General features: G+C 44.1%; 1 protein-coding gene and 1 long non-coding RNA gene across 9 annotated transcripts in view; one reads left to right on the top strand and one right to left on the bottom strand.

Moving 5' to 3' along the window:
• Nucleotides 1-17,804, bottom strand: part of TMEM273 (transmembrane protein 273) — a 31,844-nt gene extending 14,040 nt beyond the window's left edge. For 5 of the 8 annotated variants that reach the window (XM_081561593.1, XM_081561607.1, XM_081561622.1 and 2 more), the window contains exon 1: nt 17,721-17,804. In XM_081561593.1, the coding sequence (XP_081417719.1) occupies nt 17,721-17,766 (46 nt within the window). In that variant the 5' untranslated portion in view covers nt 17,767-17,804. Of the gene's footprint in view, nt 1-7,965; nt 8,200-17,720 lie in introns of all 8 variants that reach the window. The other 3 variants (XM_081561614.1, XM_081561633.1, XM_081561648.1) reach the window with 1 other exon arrangement.
• Nucleotides 10,479-20,447, top strand: LOC145534347 (uncharacterized). The gene is made up of 5 exons (XR_014074487.1): nt 10,479-10,579; nt 11,275-11,574; nt 16,505-16,586; nt 18,029-18,084; nt 20,155-20,447. It is a non-coding gene; the product is annotated as an uncharacterized LOC145534347 (long non-coding RNA).
• The last annotated feature ends 4,181 nt before the right edge of the window (nt 20,448-24,628 follow it).

Raw genomic sequence — 24,628 nt, 5'->3', positions numbered from 1 at the left:
ATGCATACGTGCTAAGTCGCTTCAGTCATGTCCAACTCCTTGCAACCCTATGGACCGTAGCCTGCCAGGCTCCTCTGTCCTTGGGATTCTCCAGGCAAGAATACTGGAGTGGGTTGCCACACCCTCCTCCAGGGGATCTTCCTGACCTGGGATTGAGCCCATGTCTCTTATGTCTCTTGCATTGGCAGGCACAGTGCTGCCCAAATCTGGCTTGCCAGTCAACACTGCACTAGGACTGTCTACACTGAGCCAGGTGCAGAGTGCAGGAGCCAAGGTCCTGGGGCACAGCTTTTGCTGGTGTGCAGAGCTGGACATAACTTAGCGACTAAACAGCAGCAGCAGCAGAGCAGAGAGTAGGGGTGCTGCCTCTAGATGGGCCTGCTGAGGTTCCAGGGCCTCTACCCACACTGTCCCCATGCACACTCAGGTCCAGCCCTGCACCCCGACACTCTCACCAAACCACTCACCTGAGGCTACGCCTGCCCAGAAGATGGTGCCTTTTTCTAAGATGTACGAAGACACCATTACAGCTCTGAGTCTAGAGTGGCTCTTCCTCCCAGGCCCCTTTTGGACAGGCAGCTGACAGAGACCTGACACCCCAGCCCTTCCTGCAAAACAGCCAGTGCCCCGCCCCCTCTCTGCAGCCCTTCCCCCCTACAGAGCACAATCTGCTCTGGGCAAGTGGTTTCCCAACAGGAAGGAATCTCCTGCAAGAGTAAATAGTCCTGAGGCCTGGAGGCTCCCTGGGTCCCCCTCCTCCAGGACTGGGATGTTAGCCTCAGAGGTAGACGGAAGCAAGGCTGCTCTGGGGAGTGTGTGGAAGGCATAGGGTGGCCTGCCGCATCTCAGCTGGAATCTGACCCCTGAGAGCCCATCCCCATCATCCAGACCTCCAGAGCTGCCCACACCTGTTCGGTCCACCCTTCCTGGGAGCTGGCCCTCTTCACCACCCTTATTTGGGCAGAATCAGGCTGTGTGTTTCCAGTTGTGGGGCAGTGGGCGTGCATGCACGCAGATGTCGTTCTATAAGTATCTGGACTAAAAATAGGGAGAGGCTGCCCTGAGTGTTTGTCAATTGATGCCTGGCCATTTTCATCTTGAAACTTAAATATTACAGAATGGCTCCTAACTTTAGATCACATAAATTCCAATGTTCTCAGCTCAAGGAAGGGGTCTCAGATAACTAGAAAAAACATCTATCCTCTCCTAACAGAGTACACACATAGGAATGAAGTACCTGTGGTGTGCTCCGCATGGCCCTGGTGCAGGGGGATCAAAGTGCTCTTGGACAAAAGACCCTGGCACCCCATGAAGGAGCTCGCACAGTGATGGACAGACAAGACTGACACTGAAGAAAAGATCAGAGTGCTACAGGAGATGTTCAGCATCTTCTTGCAAACCTGCGTCCCCAGGAGCTGGAGGAAGTCTGAACAGGGGTGTGTGGGGTGAACACTTGCCATGTGGCCCCCCCCCCCACATTTCCTGGCCCTTTGGCTGCAGGCAGCACCTTGGCTTTCTTTTGGGGAAGCACCTCCCTGTGATTCCCTTGAGGCTGGTCCCAAGATGGACGGTGAACCATCCTGATTAGTCAGATATGACATCTTCCAGTCAGCAGTGACTGGTCGAGGGGTGATCCGACTCATGCCAGTGAGACTCAACTCTGGGACTTTGTGGAAAATACTGAGAAAGAAGAATGTCTTCTGGAATTAGTAACTGTGGGGTTGAGGGAGACCCACAGGCTAGAGGGAAACTGTTGAGACTGAAACCCCCACTGAATAAGGTCATGCTAGGTTTAGGTTTAGGTTTAGTTGTTGAGTCATGTCCGACTCTTGCAACACCATGGACTATACAGCCCACCAGGTTCTTCTGTCCATGGGATTTCCCAGGCACAGTGTGTTGCCATTTCCTTTTCCATGGGATCTTCCCAACCCAGGGATTGAACTCTGGTCTCCAGCATTGCAGGCAGACTCTTACTGACTGAGCCACCAGGAAGGTCAGACTAAGACCAAATCTAAGACAGGTTTTGAGCCCTTGAATCCAGCTGTGCCTGAAGCACCTCTTCTTAACTTCTCAGTCACCTTAGTAAGGAAACACCTTTTTTATCTTATAGTCTAACCTGAGCTAAGTAAGTGTCACCTGCAAGCAACCTGATGACTTAGGTGGCAGGTCCTTCACACAGTAGAGAGTGCTGGCTATGAACCAGGAGCTCACAGCACAGCCTCAGATAAACCCAACTATGATCTACCAGCTAAGCAAACCTATGTGCCTCTGGGCCTTTTGCACATGCTGCCATTTGATGCAATACCTTTCTTGTCTCCATGGAAAGCTCTTACTTATCCTCCAAGACATAGCACAAAGCCACCTCCTCTGGAAGTCCCCTGCTCTCAGCTGGCTCAGGATCCCCCTGAACCTCATCACATATCTGCCCCTGCCCTGTCTGTACTGTCCCGCAGAATGCTCTAGGGCATGAAGGACACACTTCCTAGCCCCAGTTCCTCCCCAGGCCCAGGATGATATGTGAGACTCCTTAGAGCTTAGTTTCTCCTCCAGGGAGGTGCAAGAGGGAGGTGAAAGGGGAGAATCTTGAACTGACAGGAAAGATCCCCCGAAATTACTGTTAAACCAGAAGTGGCTTATGTGATAAGATTAAGTTTACAACACTGAGTGATATAATAAGGGCTCAGGAGGAAGTAAAGTTCAGCCACAGAGAAATAGATCTTGTAACAGCATTGCTCCTATGACTCTGAGACCAGGAACCCGTGGATCATGTGTGGAACACAGATGGGACACGTGGCTGCTGTTGCTGTAGATATACCTGAGGCTCTGGTCCAAGTACCACACAGCCAGATCCCACTAGGAGGGAGGATTAGAAAAGGGAGTGGAAGTGCAGAGTGAGAGGGGATGCTCCCTTTATGCTTTACGTCATGAAAAGAGCCTGGACCTCACTCTTCTCATCTGAACATGGGCCCTGACACATAGAATGGACTCACTCAGACAGATTTCTTTCATCTATTTATCCCAAACCCTTCCTGCAACGGAAGCTGACCCTGGGGTCCCAGTAGGATTCAGGGCACACTTCTCTAATTGGGCTGGTTTGGGGGTTGTGGGTGCTGGCAATCCCATCCCTCCTCAGGGCTCACAGATGGGTCTTCTTCTGATAAAAACCAGGTCAGTGGCCCTGGCCCTTTTGCCCCTCCCTGGGGCTGTTAGATGCTAGAAATTAGACATGTGAAACCCTAACACAGGATGGAGGCTCTAATCTTCTCCTGAGCAGGATGTCACAGGACTGTGAGTTGGTCTGGGTTATGCAGTGGCCCCTGCTCCCAGTGGCGGCTGGCTTTGCGCTGGGGTCTACAGCCTTCCTCTGACATTCTGTGACTTATAGGAACTTCAGGCTCCTGGCTCACAAACCTAGAAACCACCTTGAAATTGCTCTTCTTCAATACCCTTTTCCAGTCTCAGTAAAGAGGCTGCAGCTGCCAAACTTCAAGTAAACAGGACATTGCCATCCCTATCCCATAGCTGTTGGCATTCCTTTCTTCCTATGAAAGCACCTAGACTTTGGGGAGAACACAAACCTGCAAAGCTGCACAGATTTGAGAGATGGAAAGCAGAAGGAATGCAGAGGATCTAGGAGAACAAAGCAAAGATTGTTCCACGATGGGCCTGGGAGACTGGGATGCCTCCTTGGTTTCCAGGGATCCCCATTCAGGGCAAGAGCACACTGAAGCAGACAGACCTTTTGCTTCCAAACCCAGCTCAGGACCTCCCAGGCCCTGGACTGCAGTGGGCCCTGACTCCTGGAAGATGGGCAGTGAGTAAGTAATTCCATGCAGGGGGTCCATCCTAACACAGAGAAGCATAGAGCTGTTAGCATCCAGGAGAACTAAGGGGGACCCAACCCAGCCTGAGGCATCCGTGAAGGTCCCCAAGAATGAGCACTATTTAAAAACAAAAGGAAAAGTAGGACAAGGCCTTGGGAATAAAGAAAGTGGCTCAGTGGGTCAGAGCAGTGAGGGGGCATGGGTAAACTGAGGCTCTCAGTGCTTTCCAGAGGATGCAGATGGGACAGGCAGCTGGGCAGGACCTGGAAGCAGGAGGCCACAGAAGGCCACCAGAAGGATGGAGGAGCCCATCTGAGGCAACAGAACACAAGGGGAAATGCCTCCAGCTTCCAGAAATAGCCTCATAATTAAGAGGAAAACATTAATGGTGGGTGACCAGACGGTATCAAAACTTGTGCCCACTTTGTTTTTCCAGAGCAATCTTTGCTAATTAATTCTTAAAGATTCACACACTGGGATTAAAACACTCAGCTGCAGAAGCCAAACTGATCAATACCCTTCCAGGCTAATGGAGGGGCTGGATGCAGGGAGCCGGCTCTGGCCCAAGGTGGAACCAAGGGTGCTCCAGGCCCTCGGAGTGCTCCCAAAGGGGTAGGAGGCCACAGGGAGTTCCAGCTATGCTCAGTGAGGAGTGGTGATGCATAAATGCTATCACATCCAGCAGAAGAGCTGCTGAATCCTCAAGGGGGTCAGAGGTGCTTGGAAGCTGGGAGGAACTTGAGGCTGCCCTGGTGGGGTGGGCAGTGATGTCCAGGAAAGCCTGGGTCAGACGACCCCCCAGTTGGAACACCCAATCAATTCTACACTCACCAGTGGATGGGTTCACTCCATCTTTGAATGTCTCTGGGGGGGACATGAAACCTCCCTATGCCCCCATGGTGGATGGGAAGGCGTGATGCTTAGAACCAGAACATCTGTGTCCCCTTTCTGCCCCTGCTCAGCCAGTGGCCATGGGCCCCTCGTGGCTCCCAGCTCAATGGCCCCTGTGCAGTGGGGCTGACCACAGGAAGCCTGCCTGGCCACGCGAGGACTGTGACTGCAAGGATCCCCTCACAGGTGGGTGGTGTAGACTGAAGTGTGGGCAGGAACCATCCTCCATGGGCACTTGGCCACTGCTTGACATGGGGTCCTCAGCTTTCCAGAGGGCTGCAGGACAGGCGGGGACAGAGCATATCAGGAGCGGCTCTGGAAAGGCACTCGGATCAGAAAGGAGAAAGTCCTCCCCATCAAGGTCTCAGGTCTCTACTGTTGCCTCTGAGAGACTGTGGGGTTCCAGGTGGGGGACGGCCCACCCACTCAACATGGGGGCTTCAGACCAGAGAAAGCCTGTCTTCAGGAGCGATCTCAGGGCCCGCCTTTGCAGAGAGAGTAGGGGAGGCTGGAAGCAGTGTAGAATAACTAATTAATGATGGTAAAGTATTGTGGAAAAGGAAAGCGTTGCATAACCGCTAAGTGGTGGGGTTATTATTATTCATGCAATATTCATAGTGTGCTCTTCAGTCTCTGGGAAGCTTCACTCTGGAGTCCTCGGGGACTTGGTGGAAGGGGGCATGTGCCCAGGGGGCGGGGCTGTGGGATGACAGCTGGCCTAGCCCTCAGGGAAGGGGCCGTGAAGCTGCAGAGGAATCAGCCACACCCACCCAGCCAATGAAAGTCCAGGGAGCTTGGCAACTCCGAGCCGTCTGTCGCCATCATTGGGCCGTACTGTGTGTCGAGGTCTGTGTCAGGCATTTCCACCATAGTTATCTTTTTAAAGGCTGTTTCTAACATTTGCAGAAACCAGGGCACACCACAAATCTAAGTAAAGATTAGAGATCAACCCACATACAGGGCTCAACCCACTTCCTCCAGCTTGGCCCCGCGGTCCACTCTCCAGGGGTCATCTTCTGCAAAGGGAAGCTCAGCCCTGCCTGTGACCCCAAGGGCTGCCAAGGTCTTCTGAACAGAGCAGGGGGATGTCAGGCTTGACCTGGACAGATCCCCAGGATTCAGGATGGAGCCTGGCTCAGTCTGATGCCCCCAAGGGCCTCGCACCAACCAACACCCTGCTTTCCCCATTGGACTCCTGGGCAGCATTAAGACATCATCCCACACTGGACCACCAAGTAGAGGGAGGAAGGGGAGCTACCTAAGGGTTGAGTCTGCATAGGAATGCCCTCGATCATTGAAATAAAAGCAGCAGCCCACTCTCAGTCTCTAGTTCACAGCTCCCTACCAAGCTGTGGTCCCCGTCCCCTCACGCTCCACTGCCCAGCACACACACACAGGTCCCTCCCTTACGTCTCTGTGCTGACCCAGTTCTGGAACTTTCAAGGATTTTCTAACATAACCAAAAAAAGAAAAATTCTTGCTGTATGTGTGTGTGATTTGGTGGGGGGTGGGGAGCTCTAAAGCCAGGTAGGGTCAGGAGTCTCTCTTGGCGACCACAGTTCTCCTTTCACAGGGAAGTCCCAGTAGGTGAATGTCATGTCGTGTCACACGACTGAAAAAGAGTGCCCTGGGATTTGAACCCGAGCCGGCCAGGCTCCTCAGAGTCTCAGGCCAGCACACAGTGTGGACTGTGGCTCCAGGCTGACCACAGGTTCTTAACGTGTCATGTGTGGCTCAGTGACGAGGGCTCATCTACAGCTCTGTAAGGGGGGGCTCTGTTCTTTGTACCCCAAGGACACCTCAGGGGCCCTCTCTGAGTGTCTCCAGAACCTTCTCTGGGTCAGCTTAGCTGCCCAGGGCTATCTCCACACAGCCTCAAGCCAGTTGGTCCAACATTGTCTTCTGCAGTACAAGCTGTGACAGACATGGCACCTTGGCCACACCCTGACCTCAGGCCGCACGCAGTGGGAAAGCTGGTGTGAGTGTGTAATGAGGCCTCAGAAGCCAGCATAGACCCTGCTGGTGAGGCCCTAGACACATCCAGCCTGTCTTCTCTCCTAGGTGGTCTCCTTACTACTAACTCACCTGCTACACTGATGGGGGATGTGGTGAGGCGGCTCTTCTTCCAGGGCTGCTAAAATGCCCTCAGGATAAGACCTGTTTCCTCCCAAGGCTCACAATCCCCCTATCATCCCCGGCTGCACCTCACACTCCTCTCCAGCCCTCACTGCCCTCCCCACCGTCCTTCCGGACAACCAGATCTGTCCCTGCTCACGGTTCCTGCAGACTGGCTCCTGGAAGCCAAGCTTCTACTTCATGCACTAACCAACTCAAACAAGGGCAGTTGCTGGGCATGAGCTGAGCAGTGGCTGGCAAGATTGGATCCCTGACCTGACTGAGGTGACAGTGTGGCAGGGAGTGAGATCCCAAACAGGCATGGAAACAGCACCGGGAGAGAGCATCTCTGGGATCCTGGGGTTAGGGGAGGGGTTGGCACATATCTCACACAACAGAGGCAGTACGAGACTGGACAGGAGATTGGACAGGAACTTGATGGATATTTTTGGGGCTGGGGAGCAGGAGCCCTGGGATGGGCCGCATGATGCACTAGGGAGGCCCAGTGACCACATAAATGCTTGTCAGTCCTGGCAACAGCAGGAAGCTGCTGAAGGATTTTAGTCAGGCAGAGGTATAATTAAATTGCTCTCAGGAAAACTCCTCTTCCAGGAAGCCCTCCTGGATACTCTAGTTTGGCTCAAGGTCTTCTCTCTGTTCCCTGCCTGTTCCTTCATCTCAGCACTTAACATAACACATTGCAACTGTCCTCTCCATGGACTGTCAACTACTTCAGGTTGGGGCCTGAAATCAAGTACTTTTTGTGTCCTGGCAGAGTCTGGTGAAAATCACTATTTGGTTAAGATAAGGGACAGCCCTGAGGTCCATGTGTTCCAGTCCCTTGGTATAGCCCATGGGTCCAGTTCTAGGTCCTTCACCTCAAACCCTGGACATCAACTCCTTGATGACATGGCCCAAGGATTTGCACAGGTCTCTGAGGTGGGTGCAGTCAGGTTCCAGGCAAAAATTTCCCAGCTGCTCATCTGTTTCATTCAGACAACAGGGAGAGCACGAGCCCAGTTCATCTTACTGAGAACCATTAGCCGCTTATTTAATGGAATCAAATTTAATAAAAGGAGCAGTTCAAGCAATTCTGGTGGATAAATGAGGGTCTGGGTGTGATAGAGATGCTTACATGACTTTACAGAGGAAGCATGCATGGTTTAATTTGAGAGCGAGTGAAGAAGTCTGCTGATGAGTGTGTTAGCCAGGTCAGCAACAGCTCTGAGCCTCTTCGCTGTGGCTCCCATCCAGGGTGCAAGGAACAGGGGAATATTCCTATAGACAGACACTCTGCTGAGGTCGCTCCTCCTGCCTTCACCTCACAGGGCACTTCCCTTCAGGAGTCTCTAGGATCAGGGATGTGTGTCTGAGAGATTGGAAACAAAAAGAGTAGAGAAAATCACTGAAACAAAAACCTGGTTCTTTGAAAAGATCGATCAAACTGACAAACCTCTAGCAAGACTGACAAAGGAAGAAAAGAGGATATACCAATTACCAATAGCAGAAATGAAACAGGGAATCATATAGATCTTTCAGACCTCAGAAAATGAACCAAATCCTCAAAAAGTACAAATATCACAACTCAACCAAATGAAATATGTTGAATAGCCTTGTAGCTATTAAGGTAATTAAATTCATAATCTACAAATTCCCAGAAATTTGCAAGACCAATTTCATGAGAGAATTCTAGCAAATGTTTAAAGAAAATATTGACACCAATTCTGCACAGTTCCATCCAGAAAATGGAAAGGAAACACTTCCTAATTGATTTTATGAAGCCAGCATTACTGTGACATTAAAACCAGACAAAATTAAATGTAAAAAAAAAAAAAGAAAACTGCAAACCAGTGTCCCTCATGAATATAGATTCAAAATATTATCAATCAGAATCCAGCAAGATAAAAGAATTATACATCAAGACCATATGGAGTCTATTTAGGGATGCAAGACTGGTTTGATATTCAAAAATCCATCAATGTAATCCACCATAATTACAAGCTAATGAAGGAAAAATTGCCTGACTATATAAAGTGATGCAAGAAAAGCATTTGACAAAATTCTACATCCATTCATGATAAAAACTCTCAGAAACTAGGAATAGAGGGAAATTCCTTCAACTTGATAAAGAATATCTACCCCAATCCCTACAGCTAACATTATATTGAATACTTAATTCAATGAGATATTTTTCCATTAAGATAGAGAATATGCCTGTTAACATACTACTAGAAGTCCCTGCCAATCCAATAAAGCAAGAAAAGGAAATATAAGGCATACTTTTCAGAAAAAATTAAACTGTCCCTACAGATGATATTATGGTCTATGTAGGAAAATCTAAAAATTAAATCCTAGAACTAATAAGTCAATTCAGCAAGGGGGCAGGATAAAAGATGGACATACACAAATCAATTATACTTCTATATACTAACAATTACACATAGAAAGAGAAAATTTAAATACCATACAATTTATAATCACTCAAAAAAATACTTAGGTGCAAGTCTGGTAATATATATACAATGTCTAATATGTTAAACATTCCACAATGCTGAGAGAAAGTTAAAAGCATCCTAAATAATTAGTAATACATACTGACTTCATGAAAAACTCAACATAAGATGCCAGACTCCTCAAATTGATCTACAGATTTAATGTAATTTCTGTCAAAATTCCAGAAAGATTTTGGTAGATATAGATGAGATTATTCTAATATTTACATAGAACTATACTTGCTAAAATTTTTTTTGAAAAGGAAGAGTAAAGTAGGAATGATCGCTCTACCATTTTGGAACCTGTATACTTACAGAAATCAGTACTGTGTGGTACTGGCAGAGGGACAGACACATACATCAATGGAAAAGAGAAGATATCACAGAAATATTTCACACGAGTACGACCAACAGATTTTTGAGGAGCAAGCAAAATCAATTCAATAGAAGGACAACCTTTGTGTCAACCAATGGTGCTGGAGCAACTGGATATCCATAAGAGGGAAAGAGGGAGGTAGGGAGGGAGGGGAAAGAAAGAAGAGTAGAGAAGAAAGATAGAAAGGAAGAAAAAGAAAAAAATTACCTTGACTTAAATTCTCAAATGAATTCAAAATGGATCATAGATTTAAACATAAAATATAAAACTATATAACTTTTAAAAGAAAATGTAAGATCAAATTTTTGAGATTTAGGGCTTGGTGAAAACTCAGCTATCAAAAGCATGATAAATTAAAGAAAAAAATCAGTAAATTAGGCAGTTAAAATTAAGTAGCTTTGTTTTATGAAAGACCCTGGGACAAGGATGAAGAGACAAGCTAGTGGCTGAGAGAAACTACTTGCAGATCACATATTTGACAAAGGACTCCAATCCTAAATATATTAAGAACTCTTAAGATTCTACAGTTAAAAAAAAAAAAGCAGTAGAATTAGAAAATGGATAAAAATCATGAAGAGAATTCTTATCATATCAGGAAATTTCTCCTTGCCTTCCTGGGGTCCTAGCCCCTTCCTTTACCCTCTGCTGACTTTCTGAGAAAGACTCTAGTGCATATTTTCTTTTGTTACATTTATGATCATTTGTTACATAGTCAAAGAGAACTAATACAGCAGGAATTCTTTCTCACTGGAATGCACACACCACACAATTCCTAACCATTGTCTTGGCAAGAATCTGGAACAGGGGAAAAGCTGTCAGGAAAGATTTCTACAAAGATCTCAGGGAGTATGAGCCAAGGCATAAAGTGATGACTTTGACTTGTAAGATAAAAACGAATTTAATTCTCTTTACCCCGGCCTTTGCCATCTTTTCATTATAAATTAAGCGGGGAGAAAAGCTTCTGCTATCTTCAATAACTCTGCCTTCTCCAGTGAAGAATGTTTTAGGCACTGGAACATAATTAAAGTGATATTGTATTTCTTTTATTATCATGATTATAATAATACATAGATTTCAGCAGGTATTTTCCAACAGAATTAAAATGAAGACAGATGGCTGACATTTGGGTGGGAATTAGAGTCTACAGGAATATTTTATACAACAGCTTTCTAAAGAGGAAGGTGCAAACCTCTAATAAAATGCCTAGAAATTTCACTGGATATTTTCAATAGCTCTTCTTAGGGCAATATCTTAACAAAATTTTAAAATATTGATTGGTTGGTAGTTAAGTGGCAAATTATTTAGAATAGTGACAGCTATTACCCAAAACCTGGTTGTAAGTCTTTTATCATTATGTCAAAAGTACATCAGCCTCCTCAGGAAGCTGTCTTACATCTCCCAATGTGAAACCCTAAGGACGCAAGATCAGTTACAGAGTTTTCTGATGGGGAGTGGACCCCTGGAATCTGATCATTAGGATATCAGACAAACTCCCGATTGAGGAATGTTCCATGAAAAAAGGGGACAGAAACCCTCAAACATCAGTATCATAAACAATGAACAAAATTTGTTCCAGATTAAAGAAGGTTAAAGAGACATGGCAACCAAACACAACACCAGATCCTCTTCGCTGGCTCCTTGCCTGAGACACGGTGAAAGCAGCAAAGATCACTGTGAGGTCCCCTGAAATATTGGACTATGATAGATTACATGATAGTATTTTGTCAATGCTAACTTTCCTGAAGTTGATAACTGTCCTGTGACTGTAGTTTTGTGAGAGATTGTACATGCTCAGTCACTCAGTGGCGTGTGTCTGACTCTCTGCAACCCCGAGGGCTATAGCCCAGGAGGCTCCTCTGTCTATGGAATTTTTCAGGCAAGTATATATAAGAGTGAGTTGCCATTTCATACTCCAGGGGATCTTCCCGACCCAGGGATTGAACTCGCATCTCCTGCATCTCCTGGATTGGCAGGAGGATTCTTTACCACTGAACCATATCTTCAGTTTTAAAAAATGCACATTAATGTATTTAGGGTTTTTTTTAAGTGATGTATATAAGTTAATCTCAAGTTCAGTTCGGTTCAGTCGCTCAGTCGTGTCCGACTCTTCGCAACCCCATGAATCACAGCACACCAGGCCTCCCTGTCCATCACCAACTCCCGGAGTTTACCCAAACCCATGTCCATCGAGTCGGTAATGCCATCCAACCATCTCATCCTCTGTCGTCCCCTTCTCCTCCTGCCCCCAATCCTTCCCAACATTAGGGTCTTTTCCAATGAGTCAACTCTTCGCATGAGGTGGCCAAAGTATTGGAGTTTCAGCTTCAACATCAGTCCTTCCAATGAACACCCAGGACTGATCTCCTTTAGGATGGACTGGTTGGATCTTCTTGCAGTCCAAGGGACTCTCAAGAGTCTTCTCCAACACCACAGTTCAAAAGCATCAATTCTGCGGGGCTCAGCTTTCTTCACCGTCCAACTCTCACATCTATACATGACCACTGGAAAAACCATAGCCTTGAGTAGACGGACCTTTGTTGGCAAAGTAATGCCTGTGCTTTTAAATATGCTACCTAGGTTGGTCATAACCTTCCTTCCAAGGAGTAAGCGTCTTTTAATTTCATGGCTGCAGTCACCATCAGCAGTGATTTTGGAGCCCAAAAAATAAAGTCTGACACTGTTTCCACTGTTTCCCCATCTATTTCCCATGAAGTGATGGGACTGGATGCCATGATCTTAGTTTTCTGAACGTTGAGCTTTAAGCCAACTTTTTCACTCTCCTCTTTCACTTTCATCAAGACGCTCTTTAGTTCTTCTTCACTTTCTGCCATAAGGGTGGTGTCATCTGCATATCTGAGGTTATTGATATTTCTCTTGGCAATCTTGATTCCAGCTTATGTTTCTTCCAGCCCAGCGTTTCTCATGATGTACTCTGCATGTAAGTTAAATAAGCAGGGTGACAATATACAGCCTTGATGTCCTCCTTTTCCTATTTGGAACCAGTCTGTTGTTCCATGTCCAGTTCTAACTGTTGCTTCCTGACCTGCATACAGGTTTCTCAAGAGACAAGTCAGATGGTCTGGTATTCCCATCTCTTTCAGAATTTTCCACAGTTTATTGTGATCCACACAGTCAAAGGCTTTGGCATAGTCAATAAAGCAGAAATAGATGTTTTTCTGGAACTCTCTTGCTTTTTCGATGATCCAGCGGATATTGGCAATTTGATCTCTGGTTCCCCTGCCTTTTCTAAAACCAGCTTGAACATCTGGAAGTTCATGGTTCACGTATTGTTGAAGTCTGGCTTGGAGAATTTTGAGCATTACTTTACTAGCATGTGAGATGAATGCAATCGTGCGATAGTTTGAGCCTTCTTTGGCATTGCCTTTCTTTGGGATTGGAATGAACACTGACCTTTTCCAGTCCTGTGGCCACTGCTGAGTTTTCCAGATTTGCTGGCATATTGAGTGCAGCACTTTCACAGCATCATCTTTGAAGATTTGAAATAGCTCAACTGGAATTCCATCACCTCCACTAGCTTTGTTCATAGTGATGCTTTCTAAGGCCCACTTGACTTCACATTCTAGGATGTCTGGCTCTAGGTGAGTGATCACACCATAGTGATATCTGGGTCATGAAGATCTTTTTTGTACAGTTCTTCTGTGCTCAGGTGGCTCAGGAAAAAAATCTGTGTGTGTATGCATCTCTCTCTGTATATATGTATATGTATAAATATATCTACTATATATAATAGATATTTTCTGTATCATAAAAACATAGCTATTATCTACATAAAGACCAATAGAGATTATAAATACAGATATACATATAACCACATTTGTTTTATCATTTGTTCTTCCTATCTACAGAGAGAGAGAGAGCATATGATAAAGCAAGCGAGGTAATTTGTTAAATCAGCAAATCGTACAATTGTTCTTTGTGGTATTCTTATTCTTGCAACTTTTCTTAGGTTTAATATTATTTTTAAATAAAAAATTGAAAGGATAGTTTGAAAAGTCTTGTCAGTTTTTGCCTGATGATCCATTTTCTATTCTTGACTGATGGGCCAAAAATAGTCTTTGGGCATCAAAACACTTCCATTTGAATCCCAACATTCTCACTTACCTTGACCTCTAGTAAATTAGCAATAATGCTCTATTTCTCTGTTTCCTCATCTGCGAAACGGGCATAATGATGCTGCTCATGAACAGTTCAGACACATATTAGATGAGGATAGAAGTATTGCAAAGTAGGAGAAAAAGGAAAGATGATTAAATAAATGATAGGACAAGTAATATTCCATAAAGAAACTAAAATTAGCCCTTACACAAAAATAAATTCCAAATAAATTAAAGACCTAATCATGAAAAATTCAACCACTTTAAAGTTTAAAAAAAGGCTTCTTAGGCAAGACCGAAAAACAAAACACACAAAAAGGAAAAGATAAATTTGACTGTGTCACATTTAGAGACTTTTGCAAAGAATACCACAAATATAAAAGAAAAACAGTAATACAAGAAAAACAATAATAAGAGAAAATATTTGCAATGCATGACATAAACAAAAACTTCATATCCAGAAAAAATTACATAAAAGACCAGTAACCAAGTAAAACTAGCAAGAAGTTTAGAGAAAAAGAAACCTGTCTGATAAGTACGTAGAAAACGATTCTTCACTAGCAATCAGAAACATATAACCTAAACCCTTGTAGGTAATATTTCACAACTCTGGCAAAAAAATTTAGAAATGTGACAATATCAAGTTTTATTGAATCTACTAGCAGGATAGATAATCCAGACCTCACTGGTGGAGAGCAGCCCCAATAAGAGGAGAATCATGCATACAAATGACAGTAACTCCTTTCCAGGCATGCCTCCTAAGGGGCACACAGCACACAGGTTCTAGGAGACAGGACCAAGAAGGCTCATTGCAGCTACAGCTGTCATGAGAAAAGTTAGCAACAACCTGACTTGGGTCAGTACTGGAATGGATAATGAAATTACTGTGTAGTATTTCAATAGACTCATACAGATAGTTAAGATGAAGACACCTGATTCAGAGGCTCAGCATGGGTAGATGACACAGATGTTACCCATGCTGTGAGGGCATTCAGGTCAACATTTTAACACCTAGAGAACAACACAGGAAAGAAGCACAGTCAAAGCAGGTGTGCTACTTCCTCTGGAGAGAGAGGGAGGTAAACAAGACAGAGGAAGTGAGACAGAGGGTTTAACTTCATCTCTGGTGCCCTGCTTCTTTGATGGATGTGTTCATTTATCCATCTCCTTTTAAACACGGATATCTTCAAAAACAACCAAATTTTGAAATGTGTTAATTTAGGGTGTTGGGTCCATGAATGTTTGTCACCTTGATCTAAGTTTTAGAAATAGTTTCAAAATATTTGAGGACTGGTTTTTCAAAAGCTCTCCAAGTACTCCATGTACGGGAGACAGTGGACCTGGTCTCTCTTCCCTGGCCCCAGGCAAGCCTGGATGTCACCGAGGTGACAAGGTCGAGATGCCACTCTACCTCGCTGCGTCCCTAAAAGCCTTCTCCTGTACAGTTCCCACATATACCCTGGGATGACCAGCCTGGTCAGCTGCCTTCACAGGCCATCTGTTAATGGGTTACACTAGATAATCCTTAGGTCACTTTCACCAGTCCACAAAGGGAAAGTGCAGTTTGTCTTATAATTTTCAATAGGTTGGTAGTTATTTTTCTCTTCATAGAAATGTATTTATTGGAATGAAGAATATATATAAACATTATGAAATTTTCCAACACAGAGAAACTAAAAGATGACCCATAATCCTATTGCCTAAAAAGAGTTGAAGGATACTTGTAACCATTTGCTATATTTCCTTCCCATCAATTTTTGGAAAGGTAAGAAAACGTACAAAATAAGACGACATAACTAGAACTCTGTAACTACGACTTTGTCTCTTCTCTTCTACCCAGATCAGTTCTGAGAAAGTTAAGTCTTTCATTGAAGCTTACTGGATTCATCGGAAATTTTAGAGCATAATTGATTTATCCGGATTCCGACTGATAATCATTAGTTTCTGGTTTTTGCTGTGATCAGCAGTGCTGAATAGCATCCTGCTAAATATTTTAGGGAGCTTTTACTCTATTAGGTTATTAGGATGAGCTCCTGGAAGTGGAATTTTGGGGTAGAAGGCTGTGAACAGCTTACAGTTTGCTACAAATTACCAAATTGTGATTACAGAATCTGGTACTCAATAACGAATGCTCCCCTCACCTTAGATACTGGCTACATGTTTTAAATATGATAACAGATGGAATTCTCTCAAGCTGTGGGGTCCCTACTATCTTTATCCCCAAGTTACACATGAGAAAACTGAGCACAGTGAGGATGAATATCCTACCCATGCACTCTGGGCTTGTAAAGAGAAGAGCAAGGATTAACATGCAGTGTGTTTAGAGCTGGATGCACAGGGCTGATCACTGCTATCTCTACCAGTAGTGTTTGAAAGCCCTAAACAGTTGTGATGCTTTGGCCAAGTATCACAGTGCAAACCTCATCCATAAAACTCAGATAATAGGGGGACTAATTTCAGAGTTGTCACAGGGACAGAATGAGCTAATGTAAAGTACTGAGCAGAATATATATGACTATGCAGCTTATCAGATGCACTCCAAAACTTTTGACGTTATTATTTCTTTTGTTACTTGTGAGCGTGAGCATTTTAAAGGTTTATTTCTATTTGTCATTCTTCAGCGAATTGCCTGTTTGTATAATTTGCACCTTTTTTTCACTAGGCTCCTTAAATTTAACTTTTCCCCCCCAGGACAGAGTGGCTTGTGTATCTACATGGGTCAAAAGCAGAAACAAGGGTTAGAACTTGCACCACCTTCTGTCACTTTTACCAGGTACACCTCCCATTGTCTGCCCTGTACATCCTTAGTTCTGGCTGACTGGGTTTTGCCATCCTTTCGTTGCCACCAACACTTGTTTTACATGCCATTTCCACGTGTAAACCGACAGATGCCGAGGCTGCTAGCTGTCTGACATGCTAACTCCCGGAGGTCAAGGTCTTTATTCTCTCTTGGGCTTAGTGCAGGCTTTAGACAAAGTCCTGCCCATGAGAATAATTTTGCCCATGTCCAGGATACAGGCTGTTACTCGAAAGACAGAATATTAAATTGAGACAGACTGCTTGCCTCTGAGTCTTGACTCAGTGCAAGTTTTGGCAAAGAGCTTCTTTGTGTAGATGACAGACATCCATTGCCTTTTTAAGAAATAACAGCTGACGTTAAAGAGGATTTTGCAAAAAGTCCCAAGACTCTTTCCTTTTCTGTTTCTATGCATTTTTCTAACCATCACTCTGTCTTGATCGCTATCTCTTATCGGTTTTTCCTCTCTGTTTCTCTAGCCTGATTTTTCTCCCTCTGTATCTCCCTGTTTTTCTATTAGTCTCTGCCTCTCTCCCTTCTTTCCTCTTTTGATCACAGAATTAAAAACGACTTTAAAAAACAAATACCTCTGAGTAAATAAGAGCATGCTTTATTGCATAATAAGACTGATTCACCATTAACAATAGAAAAGCATCTACATATCTACATTTTCTCATTTTACATAATTATTTTCATTTGACTTAATTAAATTTAACTTAATTTTCACACAATCCTAGAAGGTAAACATTATTATTCTCCCTTTTATTGGTTCAGAAACTGAGACTCTAAGAAGCTCTGTTTTGTCAGCAATGGAGCCACAGTTTAAAGCTAGATTTGTCTAGGTCCCAAACCCAAAGCTCTTTCTGCCACAGGAAACTTCCTGTCCTCTGCAGTCCCAGAAGCGTTTGTCAGCTGCAGCTGGAGTGAAACAGACCAAAAGCTTTTCTCATGTCCCATCAAAGAGAGAAAAGCTATGTGCCCAAAGGGACACATGTGTTCTTGAGGGACTGAGCCCCAGTGGGCTAGCAAGCCCCCGTTTCCGACCCACTGAGGCGCCCCCGCCCCAGCCAAGAAAGGGGAATGTGAGCCCCCTTTCCACACACCACTTACCAAGGAGAAGGAGGAGGACTCTCAGCATTCTGGCAGCAGAACGCATGTTGGCGTTCTGCTCAGGGCTTCTTAAAGGGCAGAAAGGGGGAACTATGTGACCCAAAGCTCTGGGGAGCAGGAGCCAAGTCCCACGTGACACATGGGGAAGGAAGCTGCCACCACAGCCCAACACCGCTCAGTTCCTCTCAGCCTTGTCATCCCAGCAAGTGCAGGCAGCCAAGGGGAGCTGGTCCACGATGAGGGCATCTGGGGTAAGAGGGGGGCATCAGGGGGAACAGTACTGATCATTACCCAATATTATCTCCTAGGATCTTCCCCACACAAGTGTGACTGGATGCAGATTCTTTCCCAGAGACCCCAGCTGGTAAGTCTCAGAGAGGGATGTGGGCAAAGCTGGCCTGCCTGGAGGAGCAACTCCTACAGTAGCCCCCAGCCTCCCAGCCCACCACGTGGCCAGTCACTATTTTAGGACCACAGACTCCTTTAGATTCCAGAGGCCTACGGATTTCTTCCCAGAATAACATTTTTAAGTGCCCCAAATAAGGTACTTGGGGATCCTTTCCCAGGTGGTGCTAGTGGTAAAGAACCTGCCGGCCAATGCAGGAGACAAAACAGACATGGGTTCAATCTTTGGGTCAGAAAGATCTCCTGGAGAAGAAAATGGCAACCCACTCTAGTATTCTTGCCTGGAGAATCCCATGGACAGAGGAGCCTGGCGGGCTATAGTCCATGGGATCACAAAGAGTCAGATATGACTGAATGATTTAGCACATGCACACACACACACACACAGATTATAAAAGAAACCAGTTATTTTGAAATACAATTATCCAAATATCTAGAAAACAGACTTGTGATACAGAAATATATGTGCTTCTTTGCCCACACAGTAAATAACAAGGCGTAGCATCAAGTGAAATAACTACCACGATCTTGATGCCATGATAAAATGATATTGAGAGATGTCTCTAACAACTAAAATATGGATGCACATATTCACTGCTCCTACTAGTAATAAAATCACCAGTGTGGTAATGGCACTGTGGCTTACTGGCTGAACTTAACATTAGCAGGAAATGCTAAGTTTCCATTAGGGGTTAGAGGACAGAGATGGAATTTTTTCCCATCCAAGTTCACAGATCCCAGGTCAAGTGTCCAACCTCGGAGGACCCTTGGTTGTTAACACAGACTCAGCCCGCAAATTTGGGGTCACATGTTTCCATACTTCTCCTTGACACATACTTAACTATCAAGACACCAACTCCAGTGTGCAAGAAATGTCACTTGCAAAAACATAAATCAACTTAATGACAGTTGTAGAGCTCCATTTAAATGAGTGGGCAGAAACTTAACACTTTTTTTCTTGGGATTCCTCAGCCAAATCCCTAACACAGCTAACTCAGTGAGCACTTGCACTCTTAGAATGTGAGTTTATTTGACCCCCATCCCAACCCTCTGAGTCAGGTGTTAGCACTGGCCTTCTTTGATGGAGGAGGGAACGACATCACCGAGGTGTGTGTTACCCCCAGGTCCACTCAGCTGGGTGTTGAGTCCAAGCCTTCGGCTGGCAGTCTGTGCCTCTCACACTGCACTGTGCCTTCCGTGGGTAAGCACCAACCCCTGCCAAGGTCCATCTGTCCAGACAGAGGCCATCAGGTTGCACTGGCAGCTGCTGACACCCACAGACGGGACCCCTTCAGAACAGCCGTGTTTGCTCCTCTGAGTCTCCACATGAGTGGAGTAGACGGTTCAGGGGGAATGCAATTTGCTTCATTTGGGTGCCTTTAAGTTTCATCCTTATACCCAGATACACTTTATTTCATTTTAAACACTTTGGCTCAGTCTTCACTTGCACCAGGAAACATACTCTCTCTTGCTTCTCCTGAAACAAGTGGACTTTTAAAATCTTTATCCCACTTAATGGAGACATTTGTAGGAGAGATATTTCAGTTTACCCTAAGTGAACTAAAAGATGCCAGTGCAGACACAATAATCTATGGGCAGTGGCTGTGGGCTGCAGAAAACACACCAGGGGACCTTCCCACGGACCCAAGGTTTCAGGTACACAAAGAGGTCCCAAGCTGATGTGACATCAGACTTTCCTATTTGGGGCAACTAATTTTACAATGTCTTCACATGCAGTGTCATGCTCAGTCGCTTCAGTCATCTGTGACTCTTTGTGATCCCATGGACTGTGGCCCTCCAAGCGCCTCTGTCTATGGGATTCTCCTGTCAAGAATACTGGTGTTGGTAGTCATTGTCTTCTCAAGGGGATTTTCCTGACCCAGAGATCGAACCCGTGTCTCCTGCATCTCCTGTGCTACAGGTAAATTCTTTACTGCTGAGCCACTGGGGAAGCCCTTCCATGTGGCAAGTCAAACCAAATAGCAGTGTGTAACTTCTGCTCTAGAATACCTCTTGTGATCTCTTCCAGGGCTCAAGCATTCATATTTAAACCCATGAAGGGAAGTTTCTGCAGCAACTTCTTTTTCACCCAGCCACAACCTCCTAAGACCAGAAAATACAGCATCTGCTACCCACCTGAGTAGAAGAGTGGAAAATATAGAGACTCAAAATGGTCCCATAAGCTGGAATCTGAAAAGACAGCCTGACATCATCTAGCCAGTGGACCTGAGAGCGATTGGAGTCTCTATGGTCTGGTGTTCTCCCAGCCAGAATGGGCTGCCCCACCCCATGCCCCTATAATAAATGCCCAGCTCTTAACCTGAGGCTGCTCTTTTATAGGTGTTGGGATGCCTCCCACTAGACTGGGAGCCTGTGAGGTCAGCATAGGATCTCAAGAGCCTGCCACAGCGTAGGGTCTCAAGAGATTTTATTGAATAAAGGAATCACTTTACTTTGCTCACACACAGATTGAGCCAGCCCAGCCTTCAGCCTAGAGTACAGAAGTTGTGGACCTCACCTGCGGTAGGGAGGTAACCTGCTCTGCCAACCAAAAGAGAAAGAGCTCTGCAGCTCTGATATTCTGCAGGCTCTGTCCCTTCTCCAGCACGGTCCCCTCATGCCCAGGAAGCTTCTGTCCTCTCCCAGCAGCTTAGCACCAGCCACAGTGCATGCGATTGACACGTGTGTCTATAGTGTGAGTCGAGCGCTGCTGCTGCTCGGTTGTGTCTGATTCTCTGCAGCCCCATAAACTATAGCCTGCCAGGCTCCTCTGTCCATGGAATTCTTCAGACAAGAATACTGGAATGAGTTGCCATTTCCTACTCCAGAGGGTCTTCCCAACCCAGAGATCGAACCTGCGTCTCTTGCATCTCCTGCATTGGCAGGCGGATTCTTTACCAGTAGCACCACCTGCAAAGCCCAGTACTAGTAGGGAGAAACCGTCAAATCCACCAAGATTGTGGGAGGCTTTGTAAAAAACTAAGTATAGGGAGGATTCTTAATCACATATTGATGTACCACACTTAAATAGAAGACTGGTCCAACAAAATAGAAAATTCTATTTTCAACCATACATACTGCTGCTGCTGCTAAGTCGCTTCAGTCGTGTCTGACTCTGTGTGACCCCATAGACGGCAGCCCACCAGGCCCCGCCGTCCCTGGGATTCTCCAGGCAATAATACTGGAGTGGGTCGCCGTTTCCTCCTCCAGTGCATGAAAGAGAAAAGTGAAAATGAAGTCGCTCAGTCGTGTCCGACTTTTCTCGACCCCATGGACTATAGCCTACCAGGCTCCTCCGTCCATGGGATTTTCCAGGCAAGAGTACTGGAGTGGGGTGCCATTGCCTTCTCTGAACCATACATAAAATATTTACAAAAAAAATCTGAACCAGGAAGCCATTCTCAAAAATTTCAAAGAATAGTTGCCAAACAGCCCATATTTCTTACCATGGTGCAATTGAATTAGGTAACAGTGGCCAAAAATACATTAAGTTTCCATGTTTAGAAATTTAAAAAATGCATTTCTAAGTAACTGATAAGTCAAAGAGTAAGTTACAATGAAAATTAAAAACAGCTAGAACTGAATGATAATGAAAACATCTTGTATCAGATTTGTGGACTGAAAGTAAAATAATAATTAAAAGGAAATGAGTAGATGTAAATGCTTAGAAAAGAAGAACTTAAAAAGGCATGAGTTACATGAATAAGTCTGGTTATCTAATGCATAGTAATGCAAATATAGTTAATAATACTGTATTCTGTACTTAAAATTTGTTTAGAGGGTAAATCTTAATTGTTCTCAATACACATGCCCACACACACTGAGGGGACAGATATGTTAATTAGCTTGACTGTTATTTCACAATGTATACATACATCAGAACACCAAGTTGTACACTTTAAATGTATCAATTTTTATTTGTTGATTAATCCTCTAATGAAGATGGGTGAAAATATTGGGTAATGCTTAAGTTAAGCTGAGAATGTGAAAAATATGATATAACATTTTTGAAAACAATTTTTATTCTCTGGTGAAGTTGAAGATTTATCAAGTGATTCAGCAATTCTACTCCTGAAAATATAACCAGATATACTCTTACACCTGTACATTCAGAGACATAGAAAAGAATATTCACAGAGCCTAATTTGTGATAGCAAAAAATATCTTGAAAGAACTACAAAATCCATCAACAGGGGAGTGGGTAAATAATTCATGATGAATTTTACAATGGAATATTATATAACTATTAATAATTTGGAAAAGACCCTGATGCTGGAAAACATTGAGGGTAAGAGGAGAAGGGGAGTGACAGAAGATGAGATGGTTGAATGGCATCATTGACTCAACGGACTTGAGTTTGAGCAAACTCAGGGAGATAGTGATGGACAGAGAAACCTGGCATGCTGCAGTCCATGGGGTCGCGAAGAGTTGGACAAGACTTAACAACTGCACAACAACAAATAATAAACGAACGACAGTGACAGAGACAACTTAGATAAAACTCAAAAACATAATGTGTGAGAAAATCAAATTGCAAAAGATGACAGGCAGAATGACACCATTTTCATGAAGTACAAAAGCAAGCAAAACTGAACAATAAAGAATCCAGAGAACACATACATATTTTTCATTGAATAGTATTTTTAAGAATCATTAAAATTATAAACGAAAAGTTCAGGAGATGAGGTATAAGGGAAGGAGTATGAAGGTGGGCAGTAGAGGCAACATTCTAGCTCTTTAATTTCTAGTCAGGTGCATGGGTTATTATGCTTCACTAGTAGGAAGACCATATGCTGAGTTTTGCCCAGATAAGTCCTGGTTTATGTCCATTATCTTTGTGTAGTTATAATAGCATCCCTTTCACTCCCCAAAGTTTGACAAGGACCAAAAGATTTGAATCATAATTATATAGTCTACTTATTCATAATCCACAGATGTTAAAAAATTTTTTTATTTATTAAATATTGAATAATTAAAATAAATGTAGATACAGGCACAGTTGTTTGATAAGTTTTAAATTGTTCCAACCATTCTAGTCATAAGCATCTACAGCTTTAAAAGTTTACACAAGTTTTGCTCCATTAATCCCACTGTAAGAAACAGAGTTTACGGCAAGAATTGAACAAGTGTACAAGTATTTATATATAGCTTCCCCAGTGGCTCAGCAGTAAAGAATTTGCCTGCAATGAAAGAGACGTGAGTTCGATCCCTGGGTCAGGAAGATCCCCTGGAGAAGGAAATGGCAACCAATTCCACTATTCTTGCTGGGAAATCCCATGGACAGTGGAGCCTAGCAGGCTATAGTCCATGGGGTCACAAGAGTCAGGCACAACTTAGTGACTAAACCACCATCATCACCCACGAGGATGTATATACAAAAATGCTCACCATACAATTAATGAAAATTAAAAATAAGAACGTGACAAGTAGAAAATAGTACCCAACCTAAACTGACTCATGTCGTTAACGAAATAGTAAGAGCACAGGAGGGTTTATACCAGAAAATGTGTGCCTTTACCTTCATCATCTTGCTTGAGTTTCATAAGCAAATTGGTATAGATACCTGTTTCCAGGGAAAGAAGAAAGGTAGGCAAGCATGGTCAGTAGTGCAGCCCTTTAGTTCAAAACCTTTTACAATTAAAGAGTGGTTCAGCTCAATAACAAAAAAAACAAAACAACCCAATCAAAAAATGGGCAGAACACCTAAACAGACATTTCTCTAAAGAAGACATACAGATGGCTAATAAACACACACAAAAAAATGCTCAACATTGCTTATTATTAGAGAAATGCAAATCAAAACTACAATGAGGTATCACCTCACACCAGTCAGAATGACCGTCTTCAAAAGAATCTACAAACAATAAATGCTGGAGAAGATATGGAGAAAAAGGAGCTCTCTTGCACTGTTGGTGGGACTATAAATTGATACAGCCACTGTGGAGAACAATAAATGTGGGGATTTCTTTAAAAACTAGGAATAAAACTACCACATGACCCAGCAATCCCAATACTGGGCATGTACCCTGAAAATACCACAACTCTAAAAGACACATGTACCCTAATGTTTATCACAGCACTATTTACAATAGCAGGGACATGGAAGCAACCTAGATGTCCATCAACAGATGAATGGATAAAGAAGTAGTGGTACATATATACAATGGAATATTACTCAGCCATAAAAAGGAAAAAAATTTGAGTTAGTTCTAGTGAGGTGGATGAACCTAGTGCCTATTATACAGAGTGAAGTAAGTCAGAAATACTGTAATAAGTAAGGATATGTGTACATTTGGGTATGACCCACAGAGAATCTTACATATAAATGTGATCCATAAATCTTACCATAAATGTGATGTGGTTTCAATATTATTTTCTGATTATAAAAATTTGGGACCCCTGGTGGTCCAGTGTTTAAGACTCTGTACAAGGACCTGGGTTCAATTCCTGCTCAGGGAACTAAGATCCCACAAACCATGTGGCACAGCCAAAAATATATATAT

Source organism: Giraffa tippelskirchi, chromosome 2, assembly GCF_054371585.1.
Source record: "Giraffa tippelskirchi isolate mGirTip1 chromosome 2, T2T-mGirTip1v1.2.pri, whole genome shotgun sequence".
NCBI classification, from domain to species: domain Eukaryota; kingdom Metazoa; phylum Chordata; class Mammalia; order Artiodactyla; family Giraffidae; genus Giraffa; species Giraffa tippelskirchi.
This window is presented reverse-complemented; position numbering and strand designations above follow the sequence as displayed.